This window comes from Stegostoma tigrinum, unplaced genomic scaffold (assembly GCF_030684315.1).
Source record: "Stegostoma tigrinum isolate sSteTig4 unplaced genomic scaffold, sSteTig4.hap1 scaffold_117, whole genome shotgun sequence".
Lineage (NCBI taxonomy): Eukaryota > Metazoa > Chordata > Chondrichthyes > Orectolobiformes > Stegostomatidae > Stegostoma > Stegostoma tigrinum.
In genome coordinates this window covers 31,884-57,733 of record NW_026728067.1, presented here as the reverse complement: position 1 = coordinate 57,733, position 25,850 = coordinate 31,884, and the positions used below count along the sequence as shown (strand labels likewise).

Sequence of the window (25,850 nt, the reverse complement as noted above, 5' to 3'; positions counted from 1 at the left end):
AGTCCATTGACCCTTCCTCAGAACTGGGGATCTTCCTCAGAACAGTCCTGAGGAAGGGTCACTGGACCCGAAATGTTAGCTCTGTTTTTGCCTCCACAGATGCTGCCAGACCTGCTGAGCTTTTCCAGCACTGCCAGACAACTGACGCTCTGATTGTGAAACACTCCCTCAGTACTGACCCTCCAACACTGCGTACTCTCTGATGACTGATTCTCTGACGGTGCATCTCTGCCACAGTATTAACCCTCCGTCATACTGGTGTTCTCTCAGCAATAACACTCTGAGAATGCCATGCTCCCTCACCATTGACATTCTGGCCGTGGGACACCACTTCAAATTTAACCCTTCAGCAGTGCAGCACACACTCATCATTGCCTCTCTGATATTGCAGTGCTGCCTTCATACTGACCCTTTCACAGTGCAGGACACAGTAATATTGAACATCTTAAAGTGCCGCTCTCCCTCAGTGCTGACCCCCCTCTCATTTCTGACCCATTCAGTGTAGCATACCCTTTATTCTGAACCCCTCAGTGCAGCACTCCCTCAACGCTGACCTGCTTCAGTGCTGACCCCCTTCAGTCCTGATCCCCCTCAGAACAGCACTCCCGCAGTGCTGACCCCACACTGTGCTGCACTCCCTCAGAGCTCACCCACTTATCGCTGACGACCCCCTCACTTCAGCACTCCCTGATCACCTGGTCGTGCATCACTCCCTTTCTCCGACCCCTCGGACGGTGCAGCACTACGTCAGCGCTGACCCGCCAACAAGATAATGTCAGAGAGATGTTCTCCCATCACATTAACCCTCTGAGACTGGAGCATTTACTAATGTTGGCCCTCTCACAGTGAAGCTCTCCGTTTAGTCCCTCTGACAGGCCGCATGCCTTTTATTACAGGTCTTTTCACAACGCACTGCCCCGTCATCATTGATTCTCTGACAGTGCAGCCCTCTGTTAATATTGAATTTGTGACAGTGCACAACTCCATTAATATTTGCCCTCTGATAGTGCAGCTCTTCCTCAGTCCTGACTCTCTGACAATGCAGCAGTCCCCTAATTACTGTCAGAGGGTCGATACTGAGAGAATGCTGCACTGTCAGAGTCAGCTGCCCGCAGTCCTATCAGACATTCAGTATTGAAGGTATGGGAGAGGGTGAGTGTCAGTGAATTCTGCACTGCAACAGGGCCAACAGTGTTGTCCCATGGCCAGAGTGTCCATGGTAAGGAAGAACTGCAATGTCAATGTAACAGGGTCAGGACTGAGGTCAGAATTGAGACAGTACTGCAGGATTAGAGAGTCAGTGTTGTGGCTGAGGAGCACTCTGAGGTCCAGTACTGAGGGAAAGCTTCATGATCAGTGGGTCAGTTCTAAAGCTGTGCTACTTTGTCAGAGGGCCATACTAATGCAGTGCCTCATTGTAATGGGATAAGAATTGAGGGAATGTCGCACATGCATCACTAGCTCATCATTGACTGTCTAACAGTGCAGCACACTCTTAGTATTGACCTTCCAACAGTGTCGAGCAGTGTGACACATTCAGTATTAAGAGAGTACTGCACTGTCAGAGGGTCAATGATGGGAGAGTGCTGTGCTGTTGGAAGGTGTGTACTGAAAGGGAGCCGCCCTGCCAGAGGGCCTATATTAAGGCAGTGCAGCATTGTGAGAGGGTCGATATTTAGTGCATGCTCCTGTCTCAGAGGGTCAATTTGATGGGACAACATGCCTCTGAAACTAACTTGTTGGAGTGCTGCACCGCCTGAGGGTTCGTCTGAAGGGAGTGATGCCCTGTCAGATGATGAGCTTTCCCTCATCTTTAACCGTCTGACAGTGCAGCACTCCCATAATATTAACCAGTGTGGCACTTGCTTACAATTGAACTTCTGACAGTGCACAAGTCCAACAAAATGATCCTCTTGAGTGTCGCACACACTCAATATTGGCCCTCCAACAGTGCAGCACTCCCTCAGGACTGACCATCTGACATTGATACGTGGATCGTGTAGCAATCCTGTAATATTGACCCACTGACACAGCAGAACTCCCTCAATATTGTTTTTCTGACAGTATTGCACTACTGATCCTTCGGCAGTGCCCCTTGATATCAATCTTTTCACATTAGACCACTCCCTCAGCACTAACTCTCTGAATGTGCAGCACTTCTCAGGACTGATTCTGTGATATTTCAGCACTCCCACATCATTAACCCTCTGACAGTGCAGCCCTCCCTTTATATCAACCCTCCAACAGTGCACTGTTTCCTTAATATTGGACCTCTGATTGTGTGATACTCCCTCAGTGCGAAACTCTGACAATACAGCACTCTCTCTGAAATAACTCTCTGATTAAGCACTTCCTCTGTGCTAACCCTCTGAAAATGGAGCTTTCTCTCATTACTGACCCTTTGCAGTGCCGCACTGCCTCAGTACTCACTCACCACAAGTGCAGCACTCCATTAAGAGTGATCCTCTGACAGTGTGGCACTCCCCTAATATTGGTCCACTGACTGTGTGGCACTCACCTGCTCGCGGTGCATCACTGCTCCAATATCAAACCTGCAGCTCTATCAGAGGGTCTGTCCTGAGCAAGTGCCCCATCGTCAGCATGTCAATTCTGAGGCAGTGCCTCTATATCAGTGAGTCAACATTGAGGTAGCTCCTGACGGTCAGAATTACGGGAGTGCCTCATATTTAGAGGGTCATTAACTGAGGGACAGCCTCATGATCAGCGGGTCAGTCTTTACGGACTGCCTTATAGCCAGTGTGTCAGTTCTGAGGCAGTGCCCTCAATGTAACAGATTTAGAAATGGGGTAGGGGGCACATGATTAGAAGGTCAGTAGTAAGCTATTGGAACTTTGTCAGAGGGTCAGTACTCAGCGAGTGCCTCATTGACATCGGGTCCATACAGAGGGTTTGCACTGAGGGAATGCTTCCTTGTCAGAGATTCAGAAGTGAGAAAGTGCCTCATTGTCAGAGGCTCATTCCTGAGGCAGTGCCTCATTGTCAGAGTGACATAATCAGATCGCACTCCCTCAATTCTAAACCTTAATACTGACCCTCTGACAATGAAGCACTGCCTCAGGACTGACCCTATGATAATGAAGTGTTCCTCAGGATTGAACCATTGACGATGTGACTCTCCATTCGTGTTGACCTTCTGATAATGGCGTTCTCCTGAAGTACTGACCCTCTGACGGTTGTGCACTGCCTCAGTACTGACCCTCTAAATATCTGCCACTCGGTCAATTCTGACCTCCTTACGATGAGGCATTACCTCAATACTGACTGGGGTGCAGGTCTCTGGCACAGAGTCTGTCGCTCTTGCAACGAAGGGAAGGGGGTATAGGAGGAAAGTGTTAGTCATTGGGGACTGAATAGTTAGAGGGACAGATAGAAGGCTTGTTTGGAACCGAAGAGACTCACGATTGGTGCGTTGCCTCCAGGTGCTAGGGTCCGTGTTATCTCGGATCGTGTCTTTGGGGTCCTGAAGGGAGAGGGTGACAAGCCCCAAGCCATGGTCCACATAGGTACCAACGACATAGGTAGAAAGAGGGATAGGGACGTCAGGCAGGATTTCAGGGAGCTCCGCTGGAAGCTGAGAGCTCAAACAAACGGAGTGGTTATCTCTGGTTTGTTACCCGTGCGAAGTGATAGCGAGGCAAAGAACAGGGAGAGATTTCAGCTGAACACGTGGCTGCAGGGAAGCTGCAGGTGGGAGGGCTTCAGGTACATGGACAATTGGGGCTCATTCTGGGGAAGGTGGGACCTCTACAAACAGGACGGTATCCACTTGAACCAGAGGGGCACTAATATCCTGGGCGGGAAATTAGCTAGTGCTGTTCGGGTGGGTTTAAACTAGCTTAGCAAGGGGATGGGAAACTGTGGTGTAGTTTCAGTACACAGGAGAAAGAGAATAGAGAGGACATGGACAGGATCTCAGTGTCACAGGAGTGTGCTGGCAAACAGCAAGCTGAATTGAAGTGTGTCTACTTCACTGCCAGGAGTATCCGGAATAAGCGAGGTGAGCTTGCAGCATGGATAGGTACCTGGGGCTTCGATGTTGTGGCCATTACGGAGACATGGATAGAGCAGGGTCAGGAATGGATGTTGCAGGTTCCAGGGTTCAGATCTTTGAGTAAGATCAGGTAAGGTGGGAAAAAAGGGGGAGGTGTGGCTTTGTTTGTCGAGGACAGTATAATGGAGGCTGAAAAAACTTTTGAGGAGGACTGGTCTACTGAGGTGGGATGGGCTGATGTCAGAAACAGGAGAGGAGAGGCCACGCTGCTGGGAGTTTTTTAATAGGCCTCTGCAAAGTTCCAGGGATCTGAAGGAGAGGATTGGCAAAACGATTCTGGGCAGGAGTGAAAGGAACAGGGTGGTCATTATGGGAGACTTTAACTTCCGAAACATTGACTGGAAATGCTGTAACTCTCGTACGTCGGATGGATGAGTTTTCGTCCAATGCACGCAGGAGCGTTTCCCGACACGGTACGTCGAAGGGCCGACAAGAGGGGAGGCCACACTGGATCTGGTACTTGACAGTGAACCAGGCCAGGTGTTTGATTTAGTGGTAGATGAGCACTTTGGAGAGAGTGACCATAATTCGGTTACGTTCAGTTTAGCGATGGAGTGGGAGAGGAACATGCCACAGGGCAAGACTTACAGATGGGGGAAGGCAATTATAATTGGGCAAGGCTTAGGAGGCAAAGAATGGGGTAGGAAAATGCAGGGGATGGGGACAATCGAAATGGGGAGCTGGTTTAAGTAACAGATATTGCGTGTCCTTGATAGGTACGTCCCTGTCAGGCAGGGGTCAGTGATAAGGTAGGGGAACCGTGGTTTACGAAAGAAATTGTATCTCGTGATAAGCAGAAGAGCGAGGTTTATGTGATGCTGAGATGAGATGGATCAGTTGATGCGATGGAGAATTACAGATGAGCAAGAAAGGATTTAAAGAGAGAGTTAAGAAGAGCACGGAGGGGTCCTGAGCAGTCATTCGCAGGTAGAATAGAGGAGAACCGTAAAGTTTTCTCAAGGTATGTGAGGAATATAAGGATGACTGGGGTAGGAATAGGGCCAATCAAAGACAGAAGTGGGAAGTTGTGTGTGGACCGGGTAGAGATCGGAGAGGTGCTAAATGAATATTTCTCATCTGTTTTCACTGAGGAAGAGGAGAATATCGTCGAGGAGACGACTGAGATACGTGCTATTAGACTTGAAAGGATTCAGGTTAGTAAGGAGGAGATGTTATCAATTCTAGAAGGTGTGAAGCTAGATAAATCCCCTGGGCCTGAGAGGATTTTTCCGAGAATTCTCTGGAAAGCTCGGGAGGAGGTGGCGGAGCCCTTGGCTTTGATCTTTGAGTCCTCATTGTCTGCAGGTTTAACACCAGAGGACTGGAGGATTGCAAATGTTGTGCCCTTGTTCAAGAAGGGCAGTAGAGATGAGCCAGGCAATTACAGCCAGTGAGCCTTACGTCTGTTGCAGGAAAAGTTTTGGAAAGGGTTATAAGAGATAGGGTTTATAATCATCTCGGAAGCAACAATTTGATTGGAGATAGTCAACATGGATTTGTCAAGGGCAGGTCGTGTCTCACAAACCTCATGGAGATTTTGAGGAGGTGACCAAGCATGTGGATGAGAGAAGGCCAGTTGACGTAGTGTACATGGACTTGAGTAAAGCCTTTGATAAGGTTCCACATGGAAGGCTATTGGAGAAAATACGGAGCCATGTGATTGAGGGAGATTTAGCAGTTTGGATTAGAAACTGGCTTTCGGTAAAAAGGCAACCAGTGGTGTTTGATGGAAAATATTCAGCCTGGAGTCCGGTTACTCGTGGTGTGCCTCAAGGATCTGTTTTTGGCCCACTGCTGTTTGTCATTTTTATAAATGACTCGGATGCAGGCATAGGTGGATGGGTTAGTAAGTTTGCAAATGACACTAAAGTCGGTGGAGTGGTGGACAATGTGGAAGAATGTCGCATGTTGCAGGGAGACTTGGATAAAGTGCAAAATTGGGCGGAAAGGTGGCAAATGGAGTTCAATGTGAGGTGATTCGCTTTGGGAGGAATAATAGGAAGGTACAATACTGGGCCAATGGAAAGATTCTTGGTAGTGCGGATGTGCAGAGGGACCTTGGCGTCCATGTGCATAGATCTCTGAAAGTTGCCACCCATGTTGATAGTGCTGTGAAGAAGGCATACGGTGTGTTAGACTTTATTGGTAGAGGGATTGAGTTCCAGAGCCGTGATGTCATGCTGCAACTGCACAAAACGCTCGTGCGACCTGTTCTGGTCGCTCCATTGCGGGACGAATTCGGAAGCATTGGAAAAGGAGCAGAGGAGATTTACCAGGATTTTGCCTGGTCTGGAGTGAAGGTCTTATGAGAGAAGGCTGAGCGACTCGAGTCTGTCCTCATTGGAGAGAAGAAGGCTAAGAGGGCCTTTAATAGAAACATACAAGACGATCAGAGAAAGATGAGTCAGGGTGGACGGTGAGAGTCTTTTTCCTAGGATGATGATGTTGGCTTGTACGAGGGGGCTCAGCTACAAATTGAGGGGTGATGGATTGAAGACAGATGTCAGAGGCAGGTTCTTCACCCAGAGAGTGGTAAGGGCATGGAATGCCCTGCCTGCCAATGCAGTTAACTCAGCCACATTCAGGGCATTTGAACAGCCCTTGGATAAGCATGTAGATGATGATGGGATAGTGTGAGGGAACGGGCTTAGATTAGTTCACAGGTTGGCGCAACATGGAGGGCCGAAGGACCTGTTCTGCACTGTATTTTTCTATGTTCACAGATGACACTAAAATGAGTGAGAGAGTAAAGTCTGAAGAGGACAATGAAAATCTGCGGAAGGATGCAGAAAGTTTAAGTGAATGGACAAGGGTCTAGCAGATGGAGTCCAATGATGGTAGATGTGAGGGTATCCATTTTGGTAGCAATTATGGAAAAATGGAGTCTTGCTTAAATGGTGAAAAATTGTAGCATGCTGCTCCGCAGAGTGAGCTGGGCAGCCTTGTGTCTGAATCAGGTAGTTTGCAGATGCGGCTGGTAATTGAGACAGCAAATGGAATAGTGTCCTTCATTGCGAGAGTGATGCAGTTTAAAAATCGGGAGGGTATGCTACAGTTGTATAGGGTGCTGGTGAGGCTTGGTGTGGAGTAGTTTGTACAGTTTTAGTCTCCTCACTTGAGAAAGGATGTACTTGCACTGGAGGGGGTGCAAAGGAGGTTCACGAGGTTGATTCCAGAATTAAAAATGTTGCTGTACGGGGAGAGATTGAGTAGACTAGGATTGCAGTCACTGGAATTTAGAAGAATGAGGGGTGATCTAACAGAAACTTTTAAAATTATGAAACAAATGGATCGGAAATTGTTTCCACTGATGGGCGAAATTCCAACTCGGGGGCACAGCCTCAAAATAAGTGTGAACAGATATAAAATTGAGTTGAGGATGAGCTTCTTCATCCAAAGGGTTGTGAATCTGTGGAATTCTCTGCCCACTGAAACAGTTGAGGTTCCCTTGTTGAATGTTTTGAAAGCCAAAACAGAGAGATCTTTGAACAGGAAAGGAATTGAGGGTTATGGTGAATGGGAGGGTAAGTGGAGCTGAGTCCGCAAAAAAGATCAGCGGAACGAGCTGGAAGAGACAGATGGCCTACTCCTGTTTTATTTCTTATGTCCGTACGTCCTTAGATTGCCATCCATGTCATTCCTCCTTCCCTGGAATAGGCCAGTTCTGAACTGAAGAGTAGGTCTTTAAATAACTCCCACAGATCAAATGTTGACTTGTTCAATAAAAGCTCCTCCCAATTAATACTGCTCAGCTCCTACCTAACACTGATGTAATTTTCCCTCCCCCAATTTCGTCCCTTCCCACAAGGTCCTGATTATCCATGGCTGTCTTAAAATGTAAGGAGATGCGATCGCCCATTTAAGAAGCTCCTGGTTCACTGTTTTTCCCAAGTGGGAATCAGCTACAGGCTTTCTTGTTCCACGATGGGGGAGGAAATGGCCTAGTGGTATTATTGCTGGACTGTTAATTCAGAGACTGAGATAACATTCTGGGGACCTGTGTTCAAATTCCAGCACAGCAGATGGTGGAATTTGAATTCAATATAAAAGAAAATCATGAATTAAGAATATAATGATGACCATGAATTCATTGCCAAATGTCAGAAAAACTCAGCTGGTTCACTGATGTGCTTTAGGGAAGGAAACTGCCACCCTTACATGATCTGGCCTATATGTGACTGCAGACCCACAGCAATATGATTGACTTTGAACTGTCCCCTAGGCAATTAGGGATGGACAATAAAGACTGCGTAGCTAGGGATGTCCTCCTCCCATTAACAAATAAATAACATTGGATTCTACATCTTCCGATCCAAGATCGTTTCTTGCTCTCATACTAATTTCTTCGCTTACAGTCACTTTCCCTCCTGCCTGTCTTTTTGGAATGTCGTAAAGACCTGCACACTTACCTCCAGTGTTGATCTCCTTGTAACCATGTCTTTGTAATAGCTATAAAATCATGCCCGTCAACCTAGAAATGTGCTATTTATTTGTTGATTTTGTTCTGAATACAATGAGCACGCAAGCAAAGAGCCATGAATTTAGCTTTATCACTTGATTTCACCTCTTGACACTATTTACAGCTGTTTTCTGTTTGTACATGCTGCCTTTTCCAGTACCACGCTGAGTATTGTTATCCCGATAGTTCTTTCGTCTCAGTCCGTGTGTATTCCTGGGCGAATGTGCTCGTGTGGTCTCAGGAGTTGGGGAGGTCACGGCTCTGGGACAGCCGTTTCATCGCCCTATGCTGCAGGTAAGAAGGAAAGAAAATCTCTTGCTCTGAGCTCTGCAAACCTGGGCAATGTCAAAAGGGAAACAAGGTCAAAAGAATTTCAACAAGAATCTCAAAATTAACTGCTGAATTCATATCAACATTACGGGGATCGCCCAACTTAGTGGCCACAACATCCCACTTTCTATTCTTCACAAACAATCCAAAGGCTGAAGTATCCGTATCCCTCTTAACTTTTATGGTTTTTGAGCAAATTTCTTGTTTCTAACTTGTGCATATTTGTGGTGCCTTATGACTTCTTGCATTTAGCAATTGATAAACTCACTCTCTCACGAGTTCAGGAGAAGCTAGTTTTATAGAATCCCCAGTGTGGAAACAGGCCACTCAGTTCAACAAGCCCACAGCAAGCCTCCAAAGAGCATCCCACCTAGACCCATCCCCATTCCCCTACTCTATCCCTGTCAGCCTGCATTTCCCATGGCTAATGTACCTAACCTAGACATCCGTGGGCACTGTGGGTAATTCAGCATTGCCAATCCACCCAACCTGCACATCTCTGGACTGTGGGAGGAAACCAGAGCACCCAGCAGAAACCCACACAGACAAAGGGAGAATGTGCAAACTCCACACAGACAGTCATCCGAGGCTGGAATGGAACTCGGGTCCCTGGTGCTGTGAGGTAGCGTTACTAACTACTGAGTCACCGTGTCACCCTGAGTTATCTTGACTCCTTCTGAAACATAGGAAGGTATCCACAAGACAAAGATCCTTTTTAATCAGCTTAATTCGTACCAACTGAGGTGGATCTAGTTGTGTGTGTGAAGAAGGGGAGTCTTTCACGAGGGAACTTAACAATTTGGGAGACTCAGTCACCGAGGGAGCCTGACCCGAAGACTGGTCAAAACAATAATGATTCGATATGAATTAGTTAGAATGCAGCTGTTAACAGTAATCCTCCATCCCTATGTGGGAGCGAGATTTAACATTCAAAATCAAAACTGAAACTCTTGAACAAGGTAGTTCAAAACAGCCAGTTCTCTGATTGAGGTTGTGAACTTGCTCGCCGAGCTGGCTTCTTCTCATTCAGACGTTTCGTCACCATGATCGGTGACATCATCAGTACAGCCTCCAATGAAATGATGTTATTCTACTCTGTCTGGAATTGACACTGTCCAGTCTGTTACCATGAGTACTGTCATTTCCAGTTTTGATCTGTATGGGTTTGTGTGTGGGGGTCCAATTGGATCTGTTTGTTGGTTGCATTATGGGTGGAGAATCACGCCTCTCAGAGGACACTGCGACAAGGTAACCGTAGTAGCCCAAGCCAAGCATAGACACGCACAGGAATTCCGAGAGGCATGGCTCTGCACCCATTCTCCAGCCTCACATTCTTGGCCTCTTCAGTCTGAATATGATCACTCAACCATATCCTTGATGACAAACAATAGAGTCTGACTTCCCAAAATCTACAAACAGGACTGTCCAGACAGATCCATTTGTTCTAATGATATCATCTTCTGCTGGAGGGATTCCGAAATGTCTGCATTCTTCCTCAACTGAGCATTCCTTGCATTCGTGGTTGACAGAGCTGTCAGCCACGTCCATTGTGCTGCAGGGTTCCCAAGCGGAATATGAGTTGCTGTTCCTGCAACTTTGGGGTGGCATCATTTGTGGCACTGCAGGAGGCCCATGTTCAGTTTGGTTATGACTTTTGAGGAACGGATGGTCCCTTTGAGATTGAAATTGGAGAAAGATTTCAGGATTTTTTCATGTTCTTGTCTTTCTGTTATGCCCCTAGGTAAAAAGCAATGAAAGTGCCGTTAATTTTTTGCATGGCGAGCTGCTGCATACTAACCGGTCTCACACCATTACCAACACCTTGCCCTTGTGAAGGCAGATATGGATAAGGTTCTCAAAGCTGATAGAAGATTGAAACCACTCCAGTCCTGTGACGATGGTAAGTTTCCCTTCTTTAAAAAAAAATGCTTGCAGCTGAATTCGCATAATATAGAGCACAGTGGCTCTGGTTAACACCACTGTCTCAATTCCACCCTTTGGTGACTTTCTGTGTGGAGTTTGCACATTCTCCATGTGCCTGCATGGGTTTTCTCCGGGTGCTCAAGTTTGCTCCCACAGTCAAAAGATGTGCAAGGTTGGTGGATTGGCCGTGCTAAATTTCCCAAGGTGTTCAGTGATGTGTAGGTTAGGTGAGTTATAGGTGGATGGGTCTGGGTGGGATGCTGTGAGGGGCAGCGTGGACGTGTTGGGCTGACGGACCTGTTTCCACACTGTAAGGGTTCTCTGATTCATGATTCTGTGATTTTACTGAGTGCAAAGGTACAATATTGACTCGTCATATTTGTCTCACCTCTTTACACATTGACAAGAAAGCTTTAATGTCAGTTTCTATGCATTTGCAACTTGTCTGCTGTCTCTCACAAGGCTGACTATATCTCCTTCTCTAATGCGCATCTCCTGTCCACTGACACTGAGAGGTGACACTTGCTTTTCATTTAGTACAATCAAGAAAACAATAGCCTCCATATTACATCCAGCGGCTTCTCTTAACACTCACACGTTGTTCTTTATTTCCTCCAGGTATTGACCACTCATGATTTCTCATTCCTCATCTCTTCTCTCGCTCTCTCTCTCGCTCTCGCTCTTGCGGTCTTTATCTCAGAGGTTCACAGTCACACAATGTTGCACATGCATATTCTGTCCCTCATGCACAAACACACTACACACACACAAAAAAAAGTCAGGAACACAGTCTCTCACGAACACACTCTGTCACATTCTCACTCATTCATACTCCATACTATCACACAGTCGTACACGGTCTTGCACACATTCTGTGGCACACTTGCATGCACTGTCGCAGGATCTTTTGCCAATGCTCTTACTCTCAAGTACACACACACGACCACAAATCTCTCCCTCACACACTTAGGTTTGCAAATTCACTTGCTGTCAAGCTCACTCACACTTACAGACACACTCACTCCCTCATGCATGCTGTAACACTCCCTTCTTGTGCTAACTCCCTTTCACACACTCTCAAGCACAGTCACTGGCACACACATTCTGTCGTGCGCACACACACACTTTCATGCACTGTCTTTGCACTCTTGAGCACAATCATATGCTCACCTCTCTCTTGCACACAGTCAATTTGATTTGAGTCAGAGATAATGGGAACTGCAGATGCTGGAGAATCCAAGATAATAAAATGTGAGGCTGGATGAACACAGCAGGCCAAGCAGCATCTCTGATGAAGGGTCTTGGCCCGAAACGTCAGCTTTTGTGCTCCTGAGATGCTGCTTGGCCTGCTGTGTTCATCCAGCCTCACATTTTATTATCTTGATTTGAGTCGTCATTGTCACATGTGCCCAGGTACAGTGAAAAGTTTTCTTCTGCATGCAGTATAGACAGGTGATATCAAACAAGGCGCATGAGTGAAACGGAACATAGTGACAGCTACAGAGAAGATGCACAGAGAGCAAGATCAAAATTAGATTTAAGCTTTTCAGTGTCCTATTCAGGTGTCCAATAACAGCGGTGAAGAAGCTGTTGTTGAATCTTTTCACGCATGTATACAAACTTTTTTTACATCTTCCCTTCAGAAGAAGGGAGAAGAGAGTGTAATTGGCGGGTGAGAGGGGCCTTTGATTATGTCAGTTTCTTTCCCGAGGCAGCGGGAAGTAGAGGTGGAATCAACGAATGGAAGGCTGGTTTGCATGATGGACTATGCTGTGTTCATGACTCTGTAGTTTCTTGTGGTCTGAGGAAGAGCTGTTGCCAAACCATGCTGTGACATGCATCCAGATAGGATGCTTTCTCTGGTACATGAATGAAAGTTGACCTTGCGGACACTCCAAATTACCTTAGCCTGCTGGGGAAATAGAGACATTTGGTGTGCTTTTTTGCCCATTGCGACGATCTGGGTGGACCAGGAGAGATTGTTGGTGATCGACACTCTCAACTATCTCCACCTCAGCAACATCTCTCTCACTGTCTGATGCAGGCGCTCACACACTCACATTGTGTCACCTATTCTGTCTGTCTGTCTCTCCCTCATCGCCCATCTCTCTCTCACTCGCTCTCTCTCTCTCTCTCTCTCGCTCTCTCGCGCACGCTCTCTCTCTCTGTCTCTGTCTCCCTCCCCCACCCCCCCAACCTCTCTGGCTTTGTCTCTCTCTCTCTCTTTTTCTCACATACCAACTCATTGCTCAGTATTCCATGGTATCTGAATTGTTGGAAGAATTAACTTAGACTGAGCGTGGATTTTCTCCCAAATTAGTTATGACAAAGCAGAACCAATTCTGCCTGGAAGAAGAAAGGCAGGAGCCATAATAATTAGGGATTGTTTTGCTCGAGGAACCGTGCTGTGATATGCATCCAGATAGGATGCTTTCTGTGGTACATGAGTGAAAGTTGCCCTTGTGGGCACACGGAATTGCCTTAGCCTCCTGGGAAGTAGAGACAACGGTGTGCTTTTTTGCTCATTGCGATGATGTGGATGGACCAGTGAACTAATCTAAGCCCATCCCCCTACACGATCCCATTATCATCCATATGCTTATCCAAGGACTATTGAAATGCCCCTAATGTGGCTGAGCTAACTGCATTGGCAGGCAGGGGGTTCCACATCCTTACCACTCTCTGAGTAAAGAACCTGCCTCTGATATCTATCTCAAATCTATTATCCCTCACTGTTGCTCATGCAAGCTGACGTCATCATCCTCGGAAAAAGACCCACACTGTCCATCCTGTCTCATCCACTGATCATCTTGTATGTCTCTATTAAATCCCCTCTGAACCACCTTCTCTCCAATGAGTACACACCCAAGTCCCTCAGCCTTTCTTCAGAAGACCTTCGCTCCGGACCAGGCAACATTTCCTCTGCACCTTTTCCAATGCTTCCACATCCTTCCTGTAATGGGGCGACCAGAACTGTACGCAATATTCCAAATGAGACCGCACCAGCTGTTTGGACAGTTGCTCTGGATCTCAATCCCACTGCCAATAAAACCTAAAACACCGTAAGCCTTCTTCACAGCACTATCAACCTGGATGGCAATTTTCAGGGATCGACATAGATGGACACCCTCTGCACAGCAACACTGCCAAGAATCTTTCCATTGACCCAATATTCTGCCTTCCTATTATTCATCCCAAAGTGAATCACCTCACATTTATCCGCATTGAAGTCCATCTGCCAGCTTTCCGCCCAATTCTGCAGTTCATCCAAGTCTACCTGTCACCTGCAACATTCTTCCACATTGTCCACCACTCCACCGACTTGAGTGTCATCTGCAAACTTACTAACCGATCTACCAATGCCTCCGTCCAAGTCATTTATAAAAATGACAAACAGCAGTGGTCCCAAAACGGATGCTTGAGACAAACCAGTAGTAACCAGACTCCAGGCTGAATATTTTCTATCAACCACCACTGGTTGCCTCCTTAGCCAAAGCCAGTTTCTAATCCAACCTGCTAAATCTCCCTCAATCCCATGTCTCCATGTTTTCTCCAATAGCCTACCATGTGGAACCTTATCGAAGGCTTCACTGAAGTCCATGTCCACCACGTCAACTGCCCGACCCTCATCCACGTGCTTGGTCACCTTCCAAAATTACTCAATGAGGCTTGTGAGACACAACCTGCCCTTGACAAATACATGTTGACTATCTCCCATCAAATTGGTGCTTGCTCGATGATTATAAATCCTCTCTCTTATAATCCTTTCCAAAACTTTTCCTGCAACAGACGGAAGGCTCACTGGGTTTATAATTACCTGGGTCATCTCTACTGCCCTCTTTGAACAAGGGCACAACATTTGCAACCCTCCAGCCTTCTGGTACTAAACCTGTAGACAATGAGGATTCAAAGATCAAGGCCAAAGGCTCCGTCACCACCTCCGTAGCCTCCCAGAGAATCTGAAAGTTTCGAAGGATGATGCGTTGTATCCGGAGGTTGGTGGGGTGGTACGTTAGGACGAGGGAGACTTTGTTTTGGTTGTTGTTGCGGGGTTGGGTGAGAGGGATTTGTTGCAGGAAATGCTGGAGACACGGTCGAGGGCGTTATCAACCACAGAGCGGGGCAAGTTGTGGTCCTTGAAAAATGAGGACATCTGAGATATACGGGAATAGAATACCTCATCCTGGGAGTGCAGATGCAGAGGCAAAGGAATGGGGAATAGGGGATGAATTGTTGCAGGAATATGGTGGTAGGAGGTGTAATCTTGGTAGCTGTGGGAATTGGTGGAGTTGAAATGGATATTTGTTTCTCAGTGGTTGGAAATAGAGTGGTCCAGGTAGGAGAGAGAGGTATCAGAGATTGTCCAGGTTAACTTCAAGTTCGGGAGGAAGGTGTTGGTGAAGCGGATGAACTGTTGGAGCCCCTTGTGGGAACACGAGGCGGTGCCGATACAGTCATCAATGTAACGGAGGAAGAGGTGGGGTTGAGGGCCAGTGTAGGTACGGAAGAGGGAGCGTTCCATGTAACCTACAAAGAGGCAGGCATAGCTTGGGCCCATTTGGCTACCCTGGCCACCCCCTTTGTCTGTAGGAAGTGGGAGGAATTGAAAGAGAAACTGTTGAGGGTTGTTCAAGGACCGGAACTTGCCCCTCCTCAGTGGTCAAAAACGCCCTCGACCGTGTCACCCGCGTTTCCCACAACTCATCCCTCACACCCGCACCCCATAATAACTACCAAAACAGTGTCGTCCTCGCCCTCACGTACCACCCCACCAACATCCGGATTCAATGCGTCGTCCTCCGACCCTTCTGCCATCTGCAATCCGACCCCACCACCAAAGACATTTTTCCCACCACCCTTAGGTGACCCCCTTATCCGCTCCACAATCCCCTCTAGCACTCCCTACACCCAGCACTTTTCCCTGCATATCCATAAATGTTGTCATCACAACGTTTAAAATTCACTGGTCCCGATAGCCCCCCCCCCCCCCCCCCACCCCCATCCCAGGCCCCAGGAAGAATTTCCTCGTCAAACAGATGTTTACCTGCACATCTGCTAATGTGGTAGACTGTATCCACTGTTGCCATTGTGGCCCCCTCTACATCGGGGAAACCAAACAGAGGTTTGGGGACCGCTTCACCTGTGCTCAGTTTGCACTAAAGAACTGCACCTCCCAGTCGCGAACTGTTTCGACTCTCCCTACCAATCCTCAGGTGACATGTCCATCCTGGGCCTCCTGCAGTGCCACAACGATGCCACCTGAAGGTTGCAGGAGCAGCACCTCATATTGCGCTTGGGAACCCTGCACTCCATGGTATCAATGTGGACTTCACAAGCTTCAAAATCACCCCTCACCCTCCCGCATCCCAAAACCAGCCCACCTATCCCATCCTGCCACCTCAAACCCCACCCCCATTTCCTACCTCCTAACCTCTTCCCGCCCCGGAGACCTGTTCGTCCTCCCCGGACTGGCCTATCCCCTCCCTCCCTCCCCACCTACACTCACCTCTGCTGGCTCCATCCCCACCTCTTTAACTTGTCTGTCTCCTCTCCACCTATCTTCTCCTCTATGCATCTTTGATCCGCCTCCCCCTCTCTCGCTATTTATTTCAGAACTCTCTCCCCCTCCCCCTTTTCTGATGAAAGGTCTCGGCCCAACGTGTCAGCTTTTGTGCTCCTCAGATGCTGCTTGGCCTGCTGTGTTCATCCAGCTGCACACTTTGTTATCTCTACATCTCTTAACAACCTCATGAGGTGAGTTCCAGAGCGAACTATGCAGGGTAGACTTTGGGTTTATCATTCTAACTTGCCAGTCCTGAAAGATGAAAGTTGGTTTGTGTTGGATGTTTGTCTCATAGCTATGAAAGATATCCTGAAAGGATTTTTCAAATCTTTTGTTGAGAATTGTACCCATTTAGTCACTAATCCTTTTCCTTCTTTAAAGTTTCCATGGTAGTGACAAATTTCAAATATCTGCAGAATTTTATTTGGCTTTGTATTGGTTCTCTGTTAATGGCTCCGCGACCTGCCAGCTAATTACAGAATTTATCATTGATGTGCCTGTACCAAAATCTTTCGTCTTATACTATTTCTCCCAATTTCAGGAGAAAGTCCAGAGAGACCTTTTAAAGGAAAGGGGATTAGAAAGAAAATCTATCGATCAAAATCATGAATAGTTGATAAATTATTTGCATTCCATATTTCCAGAACCTGCCCCGGAAGAGAGAGCCCAGAGAATTGCCAAAGCTGTCCGCAAACAGTCAATAGAAGTGAAGGAAAATTGGGAACAACTGAAAATCCGTGCGAGCAACTGGCAGAAACAGGTGGAAAAGGCGTTGGAGAAACTTCAAGAACTGCAGAAAGTTCTGGATGATCTTGAGGCTCATGTGATAACAGCTGAGGGGGTCCACACTGATTGGCAACCTGTGAGTGACCTGCTTATTGACTCATTGCAGGATCACTTTGATAAAACCACAGTAAGTGCAATTACATTACACTTCACTTATGAACAGATGTAACCACAATGTTGTATCGAGACGATCAGTAATATGAGTACTTCAGTAATATTGATTTGAATGGTTGTTAACTTAATTTGCAAATTAAAACTTAGTTGAGCATGCCTTCTGATGATATCACATCATTAATTTTAGTATAGTTGAGGATTCTATTAGTCAGTGACATCAGCTGAGTTATCTGCTTGTTGCCATGTTATCAGGGTTCAAGGTAAAGTCTTAGCACGCCATTTGGCGACTCCTTAGAGAGAGACAACTGGTTATGATTTAACCTGAAGATCACCATGCCTCAGGGAAGTAGAGGGGTTGAGGCGAAGACCCTTTGTGGTCAGCTCACTGGTGTGGCAATTGAGCCCTCTCTGCAGGGCATCAGTCTGCATCACAAGCCAACTGAATTTGAATAGAGTTTAGGATTGGAGAGCCATCCATGCAATTATTTTTTTTGAATGAATGTTTCTCACTGGGACTGTCTCACCGGCAAACTTTTTAAAAGCCAGCTCAGCCATACAGGCGAGATCAGTTCCTGATCTCAGCTGAATTTTTTGACCTGGGGTGGGTCAGCGTTAGGAGTTCATTGATTGGAATGAATTCTCATTAAGTTAGCGAGAGGGATACTACACGTGAATAGATCGATGTTTTGAAAAGAGGATGAGATATGAGCCCAAGTTTAATTGATGTGGAAGACCAGCCACAATCATCATCGACAGTGGAGCAAGCTTGAGTGGCCATGCAACATTGTGCTGCCACTATTTGACTTGTTCTGTGGAAAGGAAGGAAAATGGTCCAAGTGTCAAAAATGCCGAAGACCACATCATTCTACACCCTAAAATTTGATTGTGTTCAGCATATTATCACTCCTGGTACCCCTAAATCCTGGTCTATCATCTCAGCAGCTCGACTCTGCCCAAAAGCTGGTTACTTGTGACATTTTTGAGGGATCTTCCCAAGTCTGAAAATCATTTTTGTTTTTGTACAATCAAAGTTGGCCAGTGTGGAAGGAGGTCGTTTGGCATATCGTAGCTCTTTGAAATAACTCCCCAATTCGTCCCCCTCTGCTTGGCAATGACTTCAACCACTTATAAAATCTCTTTAATGGAGGGAAACTTTGAAGGCGTGTGATTGGAGTGTTAACCATCCCAGAATACAACTGAGCCTTATTAAGTTGTTAGTTCAGATGATCAAGAGCTTGATGAAAGAGGATTGTTTGAAAAAGTGCCTTAAAAGAGGAAATGTACAGAGGCTAAGAGGTGTAGGAAGTTAGCGAGTTTTGAGAGGATTTGTTGCTTGGGTTGAGGTTCTGGATGTGAGTTTGCTCGCTGAAGGTGTAGGAAGTCTCTTCTTGGGTTTGAAGCCGACACAATTAAATGTTTGGCAACTAGTAGTGGGCCGTTTAAAATCAAGAGTGGGCAAGAGGACATAATTAGACGAGTGCAGTTATCCTGAAGTATGGTTGGACTGGTGGAGATTACCAAAATAGCGATAGGCATAGCCAAGTAACGATTTGTAAACAAAAATGAGAATTTAATAAAATTACTGTTAATGGTATCAGTCAGGTGGAAAGTACAGAGAATAGGAATTGGTTCAAGTTGAGACTCAGGCAGTGGAGTTTTAGACGACCTCAAGTGTTCAATGGACAAATGTGGGTCTCCATCAGGGAATGCATTGGAATTGTCAGGTCCAGAAGTGAAGTAGTTCCAGGTGAAGGTTTCACTGCGAATGAGCCGAGACAAGAGACAGGTTGGCAGGATTGAAAAGATGGAAAGAGACAGCTTTAGGGATTGCATGAATGTGTGGTCGGACGTTCATCATGGGATAAACAAGATGCCAAGGTTGTGCTGAGACAAGTGTAATATTACATTGTTGCCAAGGCAGAGTAATGCAATCAGTAGCTCGTGAATAGAGATTGGTGTGGGGACCACAAAGTGGTCTTCCCAGTTTGAAATTGTTATCTCGACATAGTTGCGCAACTTTATGTTCTGTTCAAAAGGCATTACTGACAAGGAAACAGAAGTTAGCCATTTGTTTACTTGTCAATATATCTTGATTTTTCCACCATGTTCTCCAATTATTGACACAACATGTGCACTGTACGAAGTGAACCGTTCAAACCTTGAAAGGAGATGTTAAAATTGTGGAATATGAAGTTAAATTTATTTTATTGAAAATTTAAATAAATTACATGAAGGTTTGACCAAGACTGCAAGGAATTCAATGGATCACCAGATGAATAAAACAAGCAGTAGTAAGGTGGTATTAGCTGGATGTTCCTGAAGAAAGAGAACGCAGCCAACCTTTCTTCCATCAGGGGGATTAATTGTGTGGTGTCAGACACAGTCGATGAAATCATTCCTTCTGTCTTTACTGTCTGACTAGACTATGGTTGTAATATTTCCTTTTTTAAGCGCTCAAGGTTCGACATACTTCACTTGACATTCTCATTTTATAAATTTTAAGAAGTTGACTTATTGTCAAGTCACGATAGGATTGAAAACACATTCTATAACTGTTTGAAGTCAGAAGTCACATAACACCAGCTTGTCGTCCAACAGGTTCATTTGAAATCACACAAGCTTTTGGAGTGCAGCCCCTTCATCAGGTGCAGTTAGTGAGGTGACCACAGAGAGAGACAGCTTATCAGCAGAGAGATCAAATGATCATAGAATTGGCGTGAGTGGAGTGTCAGATAATAACTCTATGCAGGTACCAAGAGTGTTAGAGGCAAGTAAAGCGTTTATAAAGTCCATGTCAGTGCTGTGTTGTCATGATAATCAGGCAACGCAACAGGAATGTACAAAAGGTGACATCTCAGGTCAGACTCTGACTTGTAGTTTCGAGGCTTGTGTTCAGAATCTGTCTTAGAGTTTTAACCTTTATTTCAAAAGCAAGAATTTATAAGATACCACACTGACTGTAACTACAAGTTGTGTGTTTCTTCAACAAAATATCTGCAAACCAACAAACATCCTGGATGAAGACTTATTATCTGACACTCCACTCACACCAGTTGTATGATGTTTTGATCTGTCTGCTTATCAATTGTGTGACTGTGTGTTTTCCTCCCTGACCGCACCTGATGAAGGGACTGCACTCCCAAAGCTTGTGTGATTTCAAATAAACCTGTCAGATTATAACCTGATGTCATGTGAGCTCTGACTTTGTCTATCCTAGTCCAACACCAGCACCTCCACATTATAACTGTTTGGAACCAAGTCAGTGCAACAGGTACATATCGAACATTTGACTTCAGAAGAATGCCGAGTGCTGAAAAGTTCATTAATAACAAAGGATTTCTTCATTATGCCATCTATCGTAACATGCTGCGTCTCACAGTCACAATGAAAGGATGGCCACTTGAATTTAGCAGGGCCAAGAACAGTTATGGACATTTTTAGCATGGGAGGAGGCCATTCAACTTATTTTAACTGTCCCAGCTCTCTCCCAGCGCAACAAAATTAATCCTTCTCTCAAACTCATTCCACATATTTCACAGAATTGAAATATATAGGTACATACTTAAGAGATTTTAACATCAAGTGAGCAGTTCTCGCACTTCACCTTGTCACTAAAAATGGAAAACGTGACTTACAAGGAGTGGGTCTTTATTTTGTTCTGTTTTGATGATGAAGCAGATGCAAGTCCAAGTGCTGGAACTGGCGTCTTTACCTTAGCAACTGTTCAATGTGTATAAAATGAATTCTGTGCACATCTACTAAAAGCAGTTTTATGGAAGGAAAAGGCACCAAAGAAGATTTGGTGTATTGTGCTTGATGCTATTATCCTCCAACCTGTGAAAACAGAACTCTACAACTGTGAGTGTTGAGTTCTGAGAGGGTGCTATCTTGTTTGAATGTACATTGCTAAGCCTAGGCCTATTTTCCCAACAGCAAAATTGGTAATCCAGCAAGAAATGGATATTTCTCACATTTGTTGGCTGTAAGTGTCTGTTTAAAGTTTGAGTACAGTTTCCTTATATACAGGTGCTTAACCTGCTTTTACAGTTGGAACATTTGTTGTGCCAATGAAAATTTTTTGAATGGTTTCACCTCCAGTTTTCCTCTTTATACATATTTGGTATTTTTTTCAGGGTCAGGACTATCTTCAAAATCTGAGATTGGGTTTTGAAAGACAGCAGCCTTTGTTTTGGAGAGATAATGGGAACTGCAGATGCTGGAGAATGCGAGATAACAACGTGTGGAGCTGGATGAAGACAGCAGGCCAAGCAGCATCTGAGGTGCACAAAAGCTGACGTTTCGGGCCGAGAACCTTCTTCAGAAAATGGGGAGGGGGTGCGGGTTCTGAAATAAATAGGGAGAGAGGGGGAGGCGGATGGAAGATGGATGGAGGAGAAGATAGGTGGAGAGGAGAGTATGGGTAGGGAGGCAGGGAGGGGATAGGTCAGTCTGGGGAGGCCGGACAGGTCAAGGGAGTGGGATGAGGGGAAATAGGGGTGCGGTATGAGGTGGGAGGGGTGATGGGTGAGAGGAAGAATAGGTTAGGGAGGCGGGGACGAGCTGGGCTGGTTTTGGGATGCAGTGGCAGGACAGGAGATTTGGAAGCTTGTGAAATCCACACTGATAGCATTGGGCTGCAGGGTTCCCAAGCAGAATATGATTTGCTGTTCCTGCAACCTTGGGGTGGCGTCATTATGGCACTGCAGGAGGCCCAGGTTGGACATGTCCTCTTGGGAATGGGAGGGGGAGTTGAAATGGTTAGTGACTGGGAGGTGCAGTTGTTTCTTGCAAACTGAGCGTAGGTGTTCTGAAAAGCGGTCCCCAAGCCTCTGCATCGTTTCCCCAATGTAGAGGAAGCCACAACGGGGACAGCGGATGTTTTGGATATTTCTTAAGCATTGATTTTCATTCAGAGTTGGTTGGATTTTGCTGAAGCAATAGACATAACTCACTATGATGTAGACAATGTCAGAGTTAATGTTTCGCGTCCTGTGACCCTTCCTCGGATCTCACTCTTCACTGATGCTGCCAGACCTGCTGAGCTTTTCCAGCAAGTTCTGCTTTTGTTGCTGATTTACAGTGCCCACAGTTCTTTTGTTTTTTACGACACAGACAAAACTTGATCTCTGCAGGAAGCATGATGCTGCATTCTCCAACTTTCCTGCCTTTTTGTAATATAATATTGTCTTTTTAGGACAGAAGTGGCTTTTTTTGTTTGTTTTAACTTCCGCACATACTTTCTATGCAGGTTAAAAGTCTACACCTTTTCAGTTATCTGCTGCATAATGAAGACTTGGAACAATTTTTTTTCATAAAGTAGAAAATCAGTGTGGTTTGTTTTCCAAAATGTGATTTGTAAGTGCAACACTTAACAGTGTGTTCATCAAACTATTGTTTCCTTTGATCTTTGTGTTGCAGAAATTTCTAGAATCATTTCATATGTATTTTTCTTGATATATTTTAGCAGCTTTCCTGGAGCAAGTCTGTTTTCCTTCGGATGAGACGACTTTCAGACATACTCCCTTTATTATGAGATTTAATTGCGGTAAAATGAGGAGGATTTTTATTCACTGAGACACACATGACTATATGTTGAAAGCATTGGAAAAAGCGTTCTGTTCGGACTGTCATGTTATCTGGTGTTTGTACCAGGCTTTCCGATGAAATGCAAGTGATTAAGGATGCTACTGATGCCACATGTTATTACAAGAGGAAATGAACATACAAGTAAGGATTTTATGCCACATTTATACATAGCATGGGCCATGCAGCATGGATGCAGTGACTGAGTGAAATGGGATGCAGTGACTGAGTGAAATGGGATGCAGTGACTGAGTGAAATGGGATGCAGTGACTGAGTGAAATGGGATGCAGTGACTGAGTGAAATGGGACGCAGTGACTGAGTGAAATGGGACGCAGTGACTGAGTGAAATGCTCACAGCGAATTGCCCCCTCTATCCTGACCCGCTCACAGCGACTTGCCCCTGCAGTCCTGTCCCAATCACAAGGACTTGCCCTCTCCGTCCTTACCCGCTCACAGTGACTTGCCCCTGCAGTCCTGACCCCCTCACAGTGACCTGCCCCCTCACTCCTGACCCGCTCTACATTGAGGAAACCAAGCAGAGGCTTGGGGACCGCTTTGCAGAACACCTCCACTCGGTTCGCAACAAACAACTGCACTTCCCAGTCGCGAACCATTTTAACTCCCCCTCCCATTCCTTAGACGACATGTCCATCATGGGCCTCCTGCAGTGCCACAAAAATGGCACCCGAAGGTTGCAAGAACAGCAACTCATAATCCGCTTGGGGACCCTGCAACCCAATGGTATCCATGTGGACTTCACCAGCTTCAAAATCTCCCCTTCCCCAACTGCATCCCAAAACCAGCCCAGTTCTTCCCCTCCCCCTACTGCATCACAAAACCAGCCCAGCTGTTCCCTTCCCCCGACTGCATCCCAAAACCAGCCCAGCCTGTCTCCACCTCCCTAACATGTTGTTCCTCTCACCCATCCCTTCCTCCCACCTCAAGCCACACCTCATCCTGCCTCCTTGACCTGTCTGTCTTCCCTGGACTGACCTATGCCCTCCCTACCTCCTCACCTGTACTCTCCTCTCTACCTATCTTGTTTTCTCTCCATCTTCGGTCCGCATCCCCCCCCTCCCTATTTATTCCAGTTCCCTCTCCCATCCCCCTCTCTGATGAAGGGTCTAGGCCCGAAATGTCAGCTTTTGTGCTCCTGAGATGCTGCTTGGCCTGCTGTGTTCATCCAGCTCCACACTTTATGTTGGATTCTCCAGCATCTGCAGTTCCCATTATCAGTGGCATTTTCCTCTTCATCGAAGTTTGTGCAAAAGCAACACGATATGGGGCGGCACGGTGGCTCAGCGGTTAGCACTGCAGCCTCACAGCAGTGGGGACCCAGGTTCAATTCCAGCCTCAGACAACTGTCTGTGTGGAATTTGCACCTTGTCCCTGTGTCTGCGTGGGTTTCCACCAGGTGCTCCGGTCTCCTCCCTCAGTCCAAAGATGTGCACGCTAGGTGGATTGGCAATGCTAAATTGCCCGTAGTGTTCAGGGGCGTGGGTCTGGGTGGGATGCTCCAAGGTTTGGTGTGCACTTGTTGGGCCAAAGGGCCTGTATCCACACTGTCGGGAATCTAAACAAACCTGTTCCCACATCTCCATGTTATAACCCTGCTGATCACTGCACACAGAGATGTTTGATAACAAAAGGATAACAATAATATTCAAACCTAGTGCTGGAGATGTATTTTAAATACACGGAGGCCAGTGTCGATCTCCAATTCAACTTTTATTTACAAATGAACTGTCTTCAACTTTAGCACTGCCTCATTCAGAGATAGTTGATAGGGTGTCAGCATCTCTGATGCTCACACCTCTTATCTGTCAGCCAGGGCTCCCTGATTTGGGCTGTTAATATGGAACAATCAGGCAACTCATATTCTGTGAGGTTCAACTGGCCGACCTGGTCACAAACCAGTGCGGTGTGTTCATCGAAAATCAAACGTACTAGAAAGATACCATTCCATACCAGTGTAAAGGAAGGCATGAGGCTAAACTGGGGAGGGAAGGGAACTGCTTATTGGGGGTGGCCCAGAGAGTAAAAGAAAATCGAATGGGAAGAAGACCATTTGAGACTGAGGGAGACAGATGTAATTGCCTGAATGAGGCATTCCAATTGCGAAATGGATTTTAGTGTGTACACCATGTTCAGTTTCCCCGATCTTAATCTGTACTCCTCTTTAAATCATTAGTATCTGAAATTTCTGTATCATTTCCAAATGTTCTGTCTCTAATGTTATGCTGTTGGAGTTGGTTGAACTGCAGAGATATTATTTATTTGCACAAATGTGTTCAGTGAAATGAGTTGCATGCTATTTATGTATTATTCTTCCTGATTCTATTGTACGCATACAAATTAAAGTTAGTTCCACTTTTGAACAACAAACTGCTTTTAGATGTCTGATGTATCTCATTTGCCTGCCACTTACTCTTGTTGATGAGTTGTGTTTCTGTTTGGTGAAGAAATATGACTGAGCTGGAGCACTAATGGCAATGCCCAATGTGGTGATCTTCCAACATTGCAGCTGGAAGGTGGGGCAGGAAGGGGGATGGGTTTCACAAGAACTATCACAGAGGGAAATGCAGAGACAGGTGATGTATGTGGCAGCACCGAGACAGTGAGGAGAATGAAATGCAATGAAAGGGGAATCTGGCTGTAGTCTCAAAGGCACGGGCTGAATGGAAGAGGACAGAAAGGATTCACTCAGAGGAAGAGAAGATCAGACTAGACTGACTGTGAAACAGGCAGTAATCATTGGCAAGTTACTGATAGGAGGGTGAATCAATCGGGCTCACTTTAAGACTGTTTACAGTTACCATATAGTTTGTGGGAGATGTGTAGATCAGGCCAGGCTCATAGAGAAACGCTTCCCGGAGTAATTAACATGGAGACCCCACTGGGAAAGAGTGAGGGGTTGGCCGTCCTGCTTCCACTGCTGCTGGTGATGTCCAGGCCAGTCATTCTGGCCAGAGACTTCAGCTGCATCATCGGCACGAATGAACAATATGGAGGGTATGA

At 46.1% G+C, this 25,850-nt stretch overlaps 1 protein-coding gene across 1 annotated transcript in view; it reads left to right on the top strand.

Moving 5' to 3' along the window:
* The window catches only part of LOC132207648 (uncharacterized), a 501,523-nt gene extending 476,315 nt beyond the window's left edge, over positions 1-25,208 (top strand). The window contains exons 10-13 of the mRNA XM_059643579.1: positions 8,689-8,825; positions 16,992-17,260; positions 21,381-21,527; positions 22,715-25,208. Coding sequence (XP_059499562.1) covers positions 8,689-8,825; positions 16,992-17,157 — 303 coding nt within the window. The 3' untranslated portion in view covers positions 17,158-17,260; positions 21,381-21,527; positions 22,715-25,208. The remainder of the gene's footprint in view (positions 1-8,688; positions 8,826-16,991; positions 17,261-21,380; positions 21,528-22,714) is intronic.
* Positions 25,209-25,850: the final 642 nt, after the last annotated feature.